At 33.6% G+C, this 16,605-nt stretch overlaps 1 protein-coding gene and 1 non-coding gene across 3 annotated transcripts in view; one reads left to right on the top strand and one right to left on the bottom strand.

Annotated features, from left to right (window-relative positions):
* Positions 1-16,605, bottom strand: part of FANCL (FA complementation group L) — a 90,842-nt gene that overhangs the window by 33,989 nt on the left and 40,248 nt on the right. For both annotated transcript variants that reach the window (XM_047744084.1, XM_047744085.1), the window contains exons 6-7: positions 13,356-13,452; positions 8,633-8,701 (exon numbers count right to left, since the gene is read on the bottom strand). In XM_047744084.1, the coding sequence (XP_047600040.1) occupies positions 8,633-8,701; positions 13,356-13,452 (166 nt within the window). The remainder of the gene's footprint in view (positions 1-8,632; positions 8,702-13,355; positions 13,453-16,605) is intronic.
* On the top strand, positions 2,225-2,326 carry LOC125110154 (U6 spliceosomal RNA). Its single transcript, XR_007130483.1, has one exon. It is a non-coding gene; the product is annotated as a U6 spliceosomal RNA (small nuclear RNA).

Genomic DNA, 16,605 nt, shown 5'->3' with positions numbered 1-16,605 from the left:
AAAGCTATTAGATAAGGAAGGTGGATTAAATACACACATCTAACTTCAGCCTCTCCCCAAAACTCACTAAAACTATGTTGCTCCTGTTTTTACTTTAAGGCATAATCTCAAAGAGAACAGGGAAAATTGGAGAGGCGACAAGAAGAAAATTGTGGAAGCAGAAAAACAAAGGGATTGCTCATATAAGCATACATGCAAATTCCTAAAAACAATTAAAAAATGAAATCTGGCAATAAGCAATATGCACCAGAGATCACGTGTGTGAGCAACAGAGAAATATAAAATATACCACAACCTGAGTGTATTTCAAGAACAGCGGACTGGCTTGACATTAGGAAATCAAACAATCAATTCGCCACATTAACAGATTAAAGGAGAAAACAATCTGACTATCTTAATATACAGAAAGAATATATTTGACAAAATTCAACTTTTCATAACAAAATTCCTAGCAAAACAGAAATAGAAATAAATTCCATTAATTGTTAGAGGATTTTAGTAAAAGAAATACATATACAAAAATCTACCTAATAATAAAAACGCTAAACTTTTATGTTTTTTGTTTTTTGAGATCTGGAACAAAAATGTTTACTATTTCACATTGTTTTAGAAAGCCTAGCCAGAGCAATAGGGGGGTTGGGGGGAAGGGAGGTATAAAGATGGGAACGGAGGAAATGAAACTGTCATTACAAATATTATGGTCACAGAAAAATCCAGACGAATTTACTGATAAATTATTAGATAAGAGTTTAACAAGGCTACTAGACAGAAAACCATTAAAAAAAAAAAAAAAAAAAACAGATTTATAGGGGTGCCTGGGTGGCTCAGAAGGTTAAGCATTTGCCTTTGGCTCAGGTCATGATCTGAGGGTGAGGGTCCTGTGATCAAACCCCGCATCGGCTCCCTGCTGATCTCCCTCTCCCTCTGCAGCTCCCCCTGCTTGTACTCTCTTGCTCTGTCAAGTAAGTAAGTAAAATCTTAAAAAAAAAAAAAAAAAAAGATGTACATACATCAGCAACAAACAAAACTGAAGGGAGAAAAAAAGGACTACTATACATAACAAAGAATGGCCAAAATTAAAGTCTGAAAAAAACAAGTGATTGACTAGGATACCATTTTTTGCCTCTTAGCTCCAAATCCACCCTTATTACCCGCTCTGTGATAATGGAGGTTTATCCTGTAAGCATGTCTCTTTCACGGCTACACCATGTTCAGCCCTATCAGTAGAAGATGGCATCAAGTTAAGTGCTTACTAATTCAGGCTGTGGTTTCCTGTCCACCAGCCTGGTCAGCTGACACCTCAGAGGAATGTTTTCTGCTGCTCAGAAACAGAATATTGGAAGAGTCTTCTCCAAGAAATCTGAGTGACCAGTCACTCAAAAAGACCTGAAGGTATGGACATTTGGCATACCTTATTATGAGATCTAGTCAGATGACTCAGAAATAGAGTTCACAGTTGACAAGCCTCATGCATGCACTGAGAGCTTCCAAACAGCTTTTTTAGTTTTTTTTCCCAAACAGCTTTTTATATCCGACTTTTTTTTTTTTTAAGATTTTTATTTATTTATTTGACAGACGGAGATCACAAGTAGGCAGAGAGGCAGGCGGGGGTGGCGGGGGAGCAGGCTCCCTGCTGAGCAGATAGCCCGATTTGGGGCTTGATCCCAGGACCCTGGGATCATGACCTGAGTCGAAGGCAGAGGCTTTCACCCACTGAGCCACTCAGGTGCCCCTATATCTGACTTTTAACCACAAGCAGAGGACCAAAGATTTTAAGTGCAGAAAAAAAAGAGTAACTGAAGGAAAAAGAAACTACTTAGAGGGGAAAAACAGTATTTCTGGAGGGAAAAGTACATACACTTATGAAGTAAACTCTTTAGAAATTAACATGACAAAAGTAAAAAAAAATTTCAACAGGAAGGTTATTAGGTAAATCACATGAAATTCCCCAGAAATAAAGTCAACAGAAACCTAATACAGATGGCTAAGAAGAGATCTAGACGAGTGACAGGAAATTAGAGGTTGAAGGAGTTTTAAGTATAGAGAAAACTACAGAAATGAAAAATTAAGATAATTGTTAACTCTAGGAATAACAAAAACCAGGTAACAAAAGAAAAATAATAGTTATTTTAACCACATGGCTTATCTCTGCATAGTATATACACATGTTCATAATGTGAACACTGAGTACTGATATAATCAAAATTAAAAGATAACTATGTGGGCGCTCACTTCAGCAGCACATTAACAATGGAACAAGACAGAGAAGACTAGCAGGGCCCCTGCGCAAGGTGACATACAAATCTGTGAAGTATTCCATATAAAACATTAAAAAATTAAATAAAAATACAAGATAACTATTTGAGAAAAACAGGAAGCTAGGAAGTACACAGGTGTGTGGAGTGGGAGCAGGTAGAAGATACAGCAAACCCACCTAAAGGCAAAGTTAAAAGATAATGCCTAGGGCACCTGGGTGGCTCAGTGGGTTAAGCCACTGCCTTCGGCTCAGGTCATGATCTCAGGGTCCTGGGATCGAGTCCCGCATCGGGCTCTCTGCTCGGCGGGGAGCCTGCTTCCCTCTCTCTCTCTGTCTACTTGTGATCTCTCTCTCTGTCAAATAAATAAATAAAATCTTTAAAAAAAAAAAAAAAGATAATGCCTAAACCAAGCAAAAAGGCAGCATAATTACAAGAACATGCAATAACATAAAGAATACTGTAGCACCAAAAGAATCAGCTAACACTCAAAAGTCGTTGACCCTGCAGAAGGAGAAAAAGGCAGGAAGGAGGCTAGGAAATGCTCTTTGGTCGAAAAAGAAAACGGCACCAACAAAAAACCCTATAACCTAACTCTTTAAACTATGTTCTTATGTAACTTTAATAAAAGTAAAAGGTTTAAAAAGAAAACAGCTTGCCCACATTCTCATGGTAAACTAGAAAATACGACTTTTTTAAAAAAGCATTCATAGTAGCAAGAAAAAATTTTAAAATACTTAGGAATAAAGTCAACAAAAATATGCTAAGTGTACACTAAGAAACTACTGCTACTTAACTGAGGGACCTAAATAAATGTAGATATAACCAGTTCCTAGAATGTGAACACAATAGTTCTTAATCTGATGGATAATTATAACTAAAAATTAAATGATTCTAAGGAATACTTGGAATAAATACACAACATTACCAGTGATGTTTTAAAACTGAAATATTTTAAGTAACAAACCTAGTTTCAAAGCTATTATCTACTGAGAACACCATTCTAAATAAAGACATTTCATTTAGATTTTATATTTTAAGTGCAAAATTTGCACTTTTGTATTTTATATTTTCCTAATTTTGCTCATTTGTATTTGCTTTATTTATTTATTTTTTTAAAGAATCAGTACAGGGTACTTTTAAAATAAGTTATGAAAAAAAAGAAAGGTCGTTAATAGGTTACTGAGTCCAACAGATCACACGGATAGTTCTTCTACCATATCGCATAATCTCAATAATGAATTAAGTTTCTTTGTTTTGGTCCTTTTGATGTCTTTTTAAACATACTGCTAGAGCAACAATAAAAGGCAAAAGTGTATTTACTTAACTAATTTAAGAGTGAACAAAAATCCAGTACTAGGAGTTCTCCAACAAAGGCAGCAAAGAGGAAAAATGGAAAGAACAATAATCTAATAGCAAAAAAGGAGAAGTTCCACAGGACCCTTAGAGTGGATTTTGATGGTTCTTCCCCTGAAGCACAGTTTATTTTATTTTTTTTTAAAGATTTTATTTATTTATTTGATAGAGATTACAAGCAGGCAGAGAGGCAGGCAGAGAGAGAGGAGGAAGCAGGGTCCCTGCTGAGCAGAGAGCCCAATGTGGGGCTCGATCCCAGGACCCTGGAATCATGACCTGAGCTAAAGGGAGAGGCTTTAACCCACTGAGCCACCCAGGCGCCCCAGACAGTTTATTTTAAATCAAACTTATTTTTCTTAACATCTCTATGAAAAAGTTCATTATTTCCATATAATATGAACTGAAGCAAAGGGCAGACACAGGACTTGTTTGAAATTATACAATTAAGGCAATGACTGAACTGTAAACAGAACCTAAGCTACCCAACTGCTAGTCTGCTGCTCTAACTAATGGATCATGCTCCCTGCTATGTAAAAGGACTGTTTCCTTTAATTACAAATTCTTCATTCACCATCAGCTTATCAGCCAGAGGCTTCATCATTAGTTTTGCTATTCTTGCATTTCATGGACTTATTCTAAGAATATGAGATTTCCATGATAAAAAATATAAAGGCCACTTCTTATTGTATCCTACCAAATCTAAAAATTCCAACTGCCATGGCAAGGATACTTCACCAAGCCTGCACTTAATGGCACATTTATAGGTAGAACTACCATTTTTTCCCCTAAAGATTTGTTTATTTATTTGAGAAAGAGTGCATGCAGGAGCACGCATGTGCGCACACACACACACGTGAAGGGGGGCAGAGGGAGAGGGAGAATAAGTCCTAAGCAGACTCCGAGCTGAGTACAGAGCCTGACATGGGGCTCTATCCCAAGACCCTGATATGATGACCTGAGCCGAATTCAAGAGTTGGACACTTAACAGATTGCATCACGAAGATTAACACCTATTTTGGGTTGGTCAGTGACCTAGAGAAAATGAATTTTGTTCTTATAGACCCCAATATCAATGCACTTAAAATCTTACATTAGAGCATTCTATGGACTCATTAGTCAACAAAATTCACATATATGACCTGTATGTTAAAGTCCAAAAGGTAGCAGGCTATTAAAGATGCATGGAGCATCTGTGATGCCAGAAAGTAGATTAAGATAAAAATGAGATGTTCTTATATTCTATGCCAAATCCGTAAAAGAAAATTTACGGGGTAAGCAAAGTAAATATCTGAAAAGAGGTATGTAGTCACTCGTCTTTGAGAAGCACTTTGTGTTTCTTTGGCAAGGATCACCGCAGCAGTAGTAGCAGCAGCCTTGCCCTTGGTGCTGATTTCTTACTACTCTAAATGTCTCCTCTGAGCCAGAATACACTGGCTGTTGCTGATCATGCTGTGAGACACCTGCACTGGCTACTAGGCTTGTCATGACGCACAAAACCCTACCATCTTCAGCTTGACATTGTGCAAGTTATAATTATTCATCCAAATGAATATGTCAGAGCAGCAGCAGCAGACCTCTCATCAGAGCAAAAGAAAAATACATCAAAACATTATCAACCCAGCAGGAAGACAGGGACCATAAGGAAAATTACCCATTTTTAATATGGATGCCACAAAGCCATGCCTATTATTTCACAAAAAGAAAGGAAAATAAAGATCTTCCAAGTTTAAAGTCCAGAAACATTGAATCCAAAGAGGAAATAAATGTACAAAACAAAAACAGACAAGGATTATTTTTTTAATGAATTATCTGGAACCCATGTACAATCTCTTAAATATAAGTTTGCTGCTAGACTGCATTTATTTTGCTTAAGAACCACTGTTAAAAAGCTGTTAAGAAAAAATAATTCTCACAAGCAGAATTATTTCCAACAAATCAATGAAAAAAGATCATACACAGCAAAGTAGTCTGATATTGCTTACTTTTAAAACATAAACTAATATTGCCAATACTCTCATCATCTCTAAAAGACTCAAGAGCTCATACCACTGGTAGTATTATTACTAAAATGTTTATGATGTACTGCTAGACTCTAAAATAAATTAATAATGTATTTTGAAACATTTTAATAGCAAATATAAAAGAAAAACTGAAATTACCCCCAGAACCAAACAAATGAAGACACATCCAAATTCTAGGTGCATATATAAAATAGGCAAGTGTAAATTAAAAATATGAAAAAAATATTAACTTTAAGAATGACAGGAAATTATCTTCTCAGAACAAGTTATGAAAGGTTTTCCCATTCAAGACACAAAAAGCAGAAATCACAAGGACAAGACTTGGGACAACACTGAAAGTTAAACTTCTGACTGACAAAATAGATTACATACAAAGGTAAAAAGTATACCATAGAGAGAAAATACATCCCATATAGCCAATAATCCGTATCCAAATTAAGAAAAATTTTTAAATAAGCAAAGATTATAAACACAGTAATAATAATTTCAATTCTTGTTAAGAATAAAGGTCAGGCTAAGACCTGGAAAGAATTTGGAAAAGTAGATATTATATGCATTCTAGTAGGGAAATAAACTTATACAACCAATCTGAGAAGGCAATTTGGCAATATTTAGTAATCTCAAAGAGGTACATTCCCCTCAATCCAAAATTTTCTCTAGGCATATGCCACACTAAGAGTCTCATATACATACAAGGAAATGTAAGGATATTCACTAGCGCACAACTTAAGAAACTGTGAACAACCTTATCAGTAGGACAACAAATAAATTAACTGTTGGATTCATATAATGTAACTATATAAAGCACTTAATGTATTAAACATGCAAAGATCGCGGGTAAATCTCAAACGCTGTATAAAAAAATTCAGACAGCCAAAACTATAGAATATGGCATGAACAAACGTAGCAAGAAAGATGCACGGGTAGCACATGCATCAATTTCAGAGGTGTGGTTACCTCGAAAGGGAGAGAAGGAAAGGGAAAAGAGGAATAAAATCTTAGTTGTTAGTAGAACATTTATTCCTAAGAGAGAGAGATAAGAGCTAGAAATGAAACGAATGTGACGAAAAATTAACATCTGTCAAATCTGAGTTGTGGATAAAAAGGTATTCAAATTTTTATCTGTGATTTACTAAGAATCTTAGTATATTCTTTAATTTAAAAAAAAATAGTAACATTCCAGTTACTACTAATTAGGTTCTGTTCTCTGGGAGCTAGTACAAAACAGAAAACTTGCTATATGACCTAACTAGATCTAAAACTCATCCCATGCGTAAATGTGCAAGGCATTGAGCTGGTGTTAAATACAGATAGCAAATTTGAAAGAAATTACCCTCAAAGATTTCCCAGTGTGTTGAAATCACTAAATAATTTTGCTAAATGACAGAATAAGATAAGCGCTAAACAGTCTTCTTGTGGAGATGCAAACTTTTTCACAGATTTAAGGCTGGAAAAGCTTGTATGTTTATCTATGTTAAAAACACTACAAATTCGTCAAAAATACAGTCTTTGAATTGGGATTCTGATACATATTAAAATTTAATCTAGAGATAGCATATCTGGAAAGAATAATATAATCCAGGTACAGCCCTATCTCATATTCTCACATAAAACAAAGTTTACAGAGCCAAATAGGAAATTCATATTTTAAAAAGAGGAAAATGTTTATTTTAAAAAGAGGAACGCCAAACAGAAAATGTATATTTAAAAAAGAGGAAAAGTGTCTTTTAAAAAAAATTTAAAAGTGAACACAGTATTTCTTAGATTTTTATAACCTGTATCAGAATATCAAAAGCAAATTACAGGGGTTTTCCTCTCTTTTTTCTTTTGCTGCATTTTCTCAGTTTCCATTTAAAGGAGGGAGATTGTTTTTAAAGAAAAATATACAAAAAATAATTTTTAATATATATGTGTCATTAATGTAATAAATGACATTTGAACCTACACAACACTATTTAAATCCTGTTAGGTCTTTTTAAAAACTACCTTCATACACAATTACTGTATATATGTACTTTAAAAATTAGGCATAAATTTTCACTTGACCCCATCAAAATTTCCTAACAAAAATACAGGTAGCCTCTACAGAATATTTGTAAAATGTCAATAGGAATTTCCCCCCCGCTCTTTGGATGAGAACAGAAATGTTCTCTCCATTTTGCTACCAAATGGCACAATTTACATGGTGAAAGAAGGACTATGCCTGTCATGACTAGATTGTTCTCTGAATCTAACCAGCACTCTGTCAGATCTTTAAAAATCACACACACATAATGTTGGTGTTCATACAATTAAAAACCTTACATCTACATTGTGTTACCATTTACAGTGTACTTCTAATTTCATATTCTTCTTCGGTATCAACATTTTGAGAAATTAAGCTGATAGAAGCAGAAGAAAGAATTTCCTATATTCTTTACACAAGTACGAATGTCCCAAAGCCCATACAAAAATATAGCCGATGCTGAAGGATGAATTACGGACAACCACTTTAAAACAATAAAAACTCAGTGCAAGTGATTTGTATTGTCAGGCAATATTTCTTCTCTGAAAAAGATCCTCTGATATTATGCCATCAATATTAACAGTTTCAGCAATCTGAAAAATTCACCCAACTTTCTACTTACTGCTCACTGCTTTAGAGTTCCTTATGATTTAAATTAAAATTAAATTTCTGTGAATAGAACTTCATCTTTATCTACTATGAGGCATAAACACCTAAAGACTGGATGGTGTGTTTATGTGGGAGGGGAGGGAGAAACTGGACATTTACTACTAGGAAATACAGGGAAAGAAAGCACTCTGAAAGTTCTGTTTATAAGTAAATGCTTACAACAATAAAAACAAAAAATCACTTTATAACCTAAAATGTAACCTATAACCTCTATTTATTATATATATATAAATAAATATATATTTATAACCTATAGCTGTAACCTATAAGGTATTGTTTTAATAGAATATGCTTTTCAGCTACTTAAAATAAATCTAAGAACTCACCTGTGGTGTCCAGGAAATAGAAAATGAAACAGGAAAATCCACGAAACAATCTGGAGATTCTGCTGGGTACTATGAAAAGGCATAAAATTAGGTCATATCTGCTTCTGTCGTGACAACTTCACATGAACTATTTTAGAAAAACTGAATAGGAAAAGTCTTATAAATGCAAATGTATTATATGTTAATATTTTGCTTCTATTATTGTAGAAAATGTCCAGAACTGACTAATAAGTCAACTTATGCTCAAGAGGTACAAAGTTTGGTGATTTGGGGTGCCAAAGCAATAGGTTTTGAGTAACGAATAATGAATTAAGTCAGTGTCAGGTCAGCTACTAACTGTAAATTGAGGGGTGAAACACACGGATCTCAGTTTCTTTACCTTTAAAATGAGAGATCAAACTGACTAATATTTAATTTCCTTTCAATCTAAAATTTAATCTCCATCTCAGGCACCACTTAAAAAAAGTTATCTGTTAAAAGAGCCAAGAAGTTTACAAAAACGTATTTTTCACAATAAAGCAATTACTCCTAGCAAATAAACAAAAAGAAAAAAATAATAGTTTTAAGAAAAACCTTTTCATGGTCAATAAAAAAAATTAATTCAACAGCTTCATACAAAAAGTGATAGTCATTAAGGATAAATTAGGTGACTAAGTTAAGAAAGACAAAAGGCTGTTTTTCTAAAAATCAATTTTGTTATTAGAGAATTGTACTACATGACTTCTGTAAAATCCAGTTCTGGATTCCTGGAAGTCAGATGTAATTAAAGAAAACTCACTTATTTTCATTAAAAAGCAAAATTTACCGAAAGAAAATTAATTTGGGAAAACTCCTAGCTCTCATTCGACAAAGTCTTAAAATAAGTATTAGACTTTCACTTTCTTCAGCCTTTTATTTCTCACTACTTCGCTGAATAAGCAAATGGGTTCCAAAAATTATCATTATAGTATTTAGCAAACATTAGCCCATCTGAAGTCAATGTTTTGAAAAGAATTAACATTTAGTTATAGTAAGCAATTCGCTAAAAAGAAATTTATCAACTTATACTCTGACTGATGGTTATCTGGCTATGCAGAACTGATAACACAAAGGCAAATATACAGGAAATAATAAAAATATAAAATGCTCTCATTTGGAGAAAAAGAAAAAAGAAAAAGGTCAAGCCGAGATTTAGTAAGGAACTCTATTACAATTCAAAATATGAGATGATGTACTTCTGAGTATAACTGCTATAATCACTACAGAAACAATCTGTAAGCCACTTTACAAGTCATGTAATTATCTCAATAAGTGCAGACAGAGACCTTAATTTCTCTGGTTTCCAATTCTGCTAACTTATGTGATCTTGGATAAGTCATTTAACTTCAACAGCTGTTTGATAGGTAAAATTGATGGAACTCAAGCAAAAGTGTTATCAAGTCTCTTTTCCTTCTAACATGTTAAGATTCTGTAAAAATTATAATGCACACTTGAGACCTCTGTGGTCAAAAATGGAGTATTTACTTCATTTTGAGTTTTTAGCTCCTACTCGTGTTGACAGTGAAAAATATCAACTTAAATCATCAATCTAGGTAAGAGTATGAAGTTAAGATGCTCACTGTATTTAGAGTAGATGAACAAAGAAAAATATCTGTGACTTTGGAAGTCATTTAGTACATACAGCACATTTTAAAAGAGAAGATGATCTCCTACATTCAAATAGGACTCAATATAGTGATTAAAAAAAAAACAAACCTACAAATAGTTAAACAAAAAAGCAGATTATAAATTCCATATGATCCCATATATATGAGTCACAATTTCTGAGATGATGTATTCAAATACATTTTTATGTGTAATTATACATACAAATATGTAATAAATTAGACTGATCTATAGAGGTGGCTTTACTGTATATCTACTGTAAGCTAAATGCAAATATATTATATGTTAATTACATTCATGTTCAAGATCAATTCTGTTTATACAATAAACTTTACATAACTGTACAGAACCTAATTAAAAAACTGATATACTTCTGGATGATTTAACGTCAATTAGTTAAGTAGCATCCTAGATATTTCAGAATCTTTTGTATTATAAAACTGTAACAAAGATAACTAAATGCAATATTGTACTATCAAAATTCAGGTAGTTTTCAGTAGTAAGTTGTATAGGTATATAAAAACCAGAGACTAATTGCCAAGTTTTACTTTAGTAGTCCAACTAACAACAATGAAAGCTCCACATAAAGGAATATTAATTGAAAAATAAGTAATTCTTGTTCTTAATTGACATAGTTTTTCAAATCTTACCTAAAAGAACCCATCAAATCAATAACTATAAAAGAATACAATTGTCATACAATATTAAGTAACTATTTTTGTCATATATGGTATTTTTTAGATTGTATAGAACGTTGTTCTAAGGAAAATTTTAACCCAATCTCTTCTGTGATTGGACCATCTAAGCAGTAAGGCTTCCTTAAAGTAAACACATACAAACTGTAGCAAATTACAAAAACGGCCAGCAGACAGAGTGCCCAGCCTCTGAAACACATCTGTGTTTTTCAAGTAGTTCTTGGATCTTGGCCAAAGCTGAAGAAGCCCTGGTCTCCTTTTTTAAAAGAAAAGATAATAGTTCCATCCCATAGTTCAGCATGTACTTTAAGTATTGCATAGAAATACACCTATAAAAATGACAAAATTCAACTATTTCCCTTATTATATTTCTTTTTGACTTATATATTCACTTTTAATAAGGACTGTTTAATTAAAATTGGCATTGTTTTCTTTGAGGGTTGGAGACAGTGAGGGGGAATGGCAGAATTGGGAGAACAGGTATTCAACAGGAAAAAAAAATGAAACAAATGTGTTCCTTTACTGTAAATCAAAAAATACCAAGAAATAAAGGTTTGTATATTTACAAAAACAAGTCTGCATTAAGGTTTAAAAAAGATCAGCTTGACCTTTAAAATTTAGTTTTAATTGTGATTTTGCACTATATACTTTTAACATATAGCTTCAGCTATCACTGTTTTTAACTGACAATCCCAGACCTAAATATTCCAGAAGAAAGAAATTACCACAACTAAAATACAACTTCGGTCTATGTAACCTGAACTCAATATACAATTAAAGATTCTAATAAATCATACCAATATAAAAATCATTCATTTCCACTTTTTTTTTTTTTTGGATACAAATTTTTTTCTCAATTCCTTCTGAATTTAAATAAAGCTTTCTCTTCTCTCTTCCCAGGGAATCCATAAGAGTGCTTCACAGTTATCAATGCTGCAAAAACTTAGAAACATTCTTCACAGAAATATTAAGTGTCATCTTATCTACCCTGAAAAGGTATAAGAAAAAGCAAAAAGGATGGGCCATTATAATGGCTACATCCTTCCTCTTGATACTACCAACTAAAGTCATTAACTGGAATAATAAAATTTTACAGATGTAGTTCTAGACAGAGAATCTCCTTAGTAAAGGTAAGGTGTAAAAATAAGGCTATTAAAAAAACCACCACCACCACCACGAGTCAAGACACGATGCATTTAAAATTTTTCATTTTGGTCTTCACAACAGCAAGGCAATTTTTATATATTAAATTAATTAACAATTAAAACTCTGAAGTAAATTACAGAACCCATGTGATCTTTGGAGAAATAAAGGAAAATTTCTCCCCGATCTTAAGGGGAAAAACAAAGCTCACCTTTAAAAATTAAAAAATAAATTTTTATTCATTTTGACAAAAAAATCCATGTAACTTCTTTCACAAATAAATTTCTATCCCACTAATATTTTCAATACTTATCACACATGAATCTTAAAATTATACCTGAATATTCTGTGTGTGAGAAAAAGAGAGAATGAGTCATTTCTCAAATTGTCTGATAAAGAGGCACTCTAAGATACCAACTTTTCTGCGTCACCCAGTTCAGCTTTATGTATTAATTTTCTCTCATGGAAAGCTTAAATGCCAGACACATTTTTAAAACGGACAAACACAATTGATCTTTTCATACTACAATCTTCTGAACCAGAGTTGATTGATGATTCCTGGGAACAATAAAAAAAGTTAAATGTCCGGGTTTTCTCAAATTCTAATGTGTCCCTAGTGATTACTAAATAAATGATTAATATGCTGAACTTGCTTACTCTACTTATTTCTCAAAATTCATAACCTAGAACTAAAACAAAGACATAAAGACAGCTATGTTTTGTGCCAACAGAATTAGTAATTATAGATCACTAGCCTGTAAAGTCTATAAATGGAGGCATAATCTTTGCAAGTTCTTAAAATACAGAATTAAAATTTTAGCCAAAACAAGGAATAAAAAGGTATACATATGGATGTGTTTGGAGAGTGTAGTTCATAGTAAAAGTTGAAGACAAGAGACTTCAGTGAAACTTTACTTGGGATAGTGGAAACTTTCAAATTTTTTCTTTGCACAATATTACAAAAAGGACATCAAGGTACTCTGATCCTGCCCAATCTTATTTCTAGTATTTCTTCACTATGAAGTCTATATTTTGAGCAAATCTGCAGTAAAAGAGTGACAAAAAATCATGTCTAGGCTTTTGGAAACCTAGTGGGTAAATTTTTTGAGCTTTCCAAAATAAAATTTTTAAAGTGCCAGATGCCTTTTCAGAAGCTATTAGCACTTCCTACATTGAAAACATTCAGAGTTCATTTCACAGAGTATTTCCTGACCATAATAACAGTTTAATGAAGCACATACCTTTGCCTTCAACTTGAGAGTTATTAGATGCTTTCTACCAGAAGCATCTTCAGCTTTTAACTTGATGGTACTGAGACAAGTATCCACATATACAAGTCTGGTGAACAGAAGGAAATAAAAAATGATCATACTAGGGAGGACAAAGATGGGGGGAGGGGAAGTTGGAGGATGGTAGGATTCAAAATGAAAATATTTGCTGTATTCCTATGAATCCATTACAAAAATTAATCAGAGGAATTTCTACATGCCAGCCCTTTATGCAGCTATAGATTTACTGCCGTTAATACACCAGCCTGGTGCTTAATGCAGTCATAGATCTCTGGATTATTTACAATGTGTGTCAAGGCTCATGCTGTGGTCAGTGAGCACTATGTTTCGGTTTTCCATCACTGGAACCTTTGGCACACACAGCATGTTGCTGTCAGCCTCTGCTTATGTACACATTAAACTTCCTGTCAAACTCTTTGATCCATTTCTGTAGTTTCATACAGTATGAGACTTTTATGCTTCCTTTGTTTTTCCCTTCAATGAACTTCTCCTTTATTATCAATAATGTTAGTGTACAAAAATCTGGCTGATATTAGTTCATATACTCAATTGATCCTCTAAGGAAAATGTTATATAAGCACAGGTACAGTCTAATCTGCTAACAATAAATTTTCTTTCCATACAATATATAGCTTCTGACATTTAACCTGGACATGTATTCAAAATGACTAATAATTTTAAACCTATAGCACAGCACAATTGTTTTTGGCTTTAAGTTGCTCTAAATGCATGAATTTTCTACAACGGATACCAATACCCTTTGAAATATATCATTCTGTAAAAATATGGTCCCTTGCGTAGCATAAGCTACTGCCAAAAAGGTTCAAATTTAGCAGTATATTTACTAGCGAACTGGGCATGTGGATATTTTTTGACATTTTTACAATACTATTCTCTTGTAAAGATAAAAAGTAGCCTAAGAGTATTGCACAACTTATCACCCAGACTGATGGTGAGACCCATTAGAGTTCAGAACTAACATTAGCCTCCTAACCTAGGAAACATTTCTTTTAACATCACTATATGCCATTTAGTCACTGGCCAGATATAATGGTTAAAATGGGTCAATTTCAAGAAATGATGGGCAACAGCTGTGAACACTGCTTGTAATGAAAAACAGATCTGAATCTGAAGAAGATATATATCTTCAATAGTAGAATCAAAAGCAAAACAAAACAATCTTTGTCAAGAGAAGAAATTTATATCAGAAACTATGAAAAGTCTAGAGTCCTGGAAAACAAAAAGTAAAATTATTCTAGAAAAAAATATTTACATTAAAATAGCAATGGTTATATATATATGTGTATATACATACATATATATATATATGTAATCATTTTCCTACAGCTCTATCTGTAAACATCTCAAATCCCTCTCCTCCCAAAAATTTAGAACATAAGACTTTAAAGGTTTTATTTATTTGACAGTCAGAGATCACAAGTAGGCAGAGAGGCAGGTGGGGGGGGTGGGGGTGGGAGAGCAGGCCCCCTGCTGAGCAGAGAGCCTGATGCAGGGCTCAATCCCAGGACCCTGGGATCATGACCTGAGCCGAAGGCAGACACTTAACGATTGAGCCACTCAGGTGTCCCAACAAAACAGATTAGAAGAAAAAGAAAGAAGACTCCTAGAGAAAGATAGTGGACAAAAAAGTCTGTAGAATATATAGACTAGAGGGTAGGACTTATATATAAGACAAAATTAATATAAAAAAATAGAAGAAACCAAAAGGGATGAAGAAATTTTAAACTAAGTTTTAAACAATAAAGCTATGATGAAAGTGCAATTGCTCTACCACTAGCTTTTCAGTGAAAAGTATTTATGTAGTCATTAAAAATGTAACTGCTTACTAATCACAATTTTTAGACTCCAGCAACAGACAAAAGCTAAAAGACTTAATTATAGCTACAGAAATTAATGTAAATATATTTGGCCACAGCAATTTAAAAAGTAGAGATGACAAAAATTGAGAGGTAGAAGGGAAAAGATATGAGGAAGATTAGGAACACTAAAATTTGTAATTGCTAATTTGACAGGAAGAGATAACATCTTTAATTGAAGGAACATGAAGAAATTTTAAGGTGAATAGAAGAATAATAGTGAAGAAGGGAGAGAAAAGGTGGTATACGAGCTGAATCCATTTTTATTATAGTAATCAGTACAGAATTTCTAAGACTGGTAAGTTACACTGAAAAAGCCATACTATTTAGAAATACTGAAGTTGTACACATGAACATTTCAGAGTGTCTGTCTAAAGAGTCAGATAAATATGCACACAGAAAGCAAGAACGGATGGCGAGAGGAGGAACGACTAAGTCACCACCTAGTACTTCTCATGCTTCACATTTCTGCTCATCATCAATATACTAGAAATCATTATTGAACACCTACAAGATAGAAATAAACAAAAATTCTAGTCTTTACACAATCACACAAAAAAATCATCTTCCCACAATATTTAAGACAGAAATAATACCTTAGAGATAAACACTGTCATGCTCCAAATATGGCCTTGCAGTCAAAATGATCATGTTAATCTTGAACTTTTAAGAACTAATTCAAATAAAGCAGCAAAAAATGTATAATTATGGGTTAATCTCAGCACAGTCATTTCAAATTAAACATTTTACCCATGCTGACTCCCTGTCTACTTTGTATGAGGGACAGGAAGAAACCTTACTGTAATTATTAACCCTTTGGTACACCTGACCTAGATTGCAAAATGTCCTCTGCTATCTATTCTCACCTCCTTCCTTTTGGTAACAGGATCCCTGCCTCCACAGCACCCCTAACTAAACCAAATTTTAGCAGGGTACATTCCACTCAGCTAACAACCCTTCCAGCTGCCCTTGGGTGTCAGCATATCAATAAATCTTGGTCAAAGAACTGTAAGCAGCAGGGATATGTGCATCTCTTGAATCATTTATAACAGAACTGTGCCTTCTCCCCACACCCCTCTCATCTTCCCTACCTACAGACTAAAACTTGGGCCAATGAGAGCCAGCAAAGACCATGCAGACAAGCACAACGCTCAGAGCAGCTCTGACCAACAGAACCTTCTGCAGTGATGGAAGTGGTCTCTCTCTGCACTGTCCAAAATAGTAACCATGGCCATGTGTGGCTATGAAGAACTCAAAATACAGCTGGTATGGACCCTGAATTGTTAATGTAATTTAAATATAAATGTCAATGTCAATAGCCACAT

The sequence above is a fragment of the Lutra lutra genome, chromosome 9 (assembly GCF_902655055.1).
Source record: "Lutra lutra chromosome 9, mLutLut1.2, whole genome shotgun sequence".
In the NCBI taxonomy this organism is placed as follows: Eukaryota; Metazoa; Chordata; class Mammalia; order Carnivora; family Mustelidae; genus Lutra; species Lutra lutra.
This window is presented reverse-complemented; position numbering and strand designations above follow the sequence as displayed.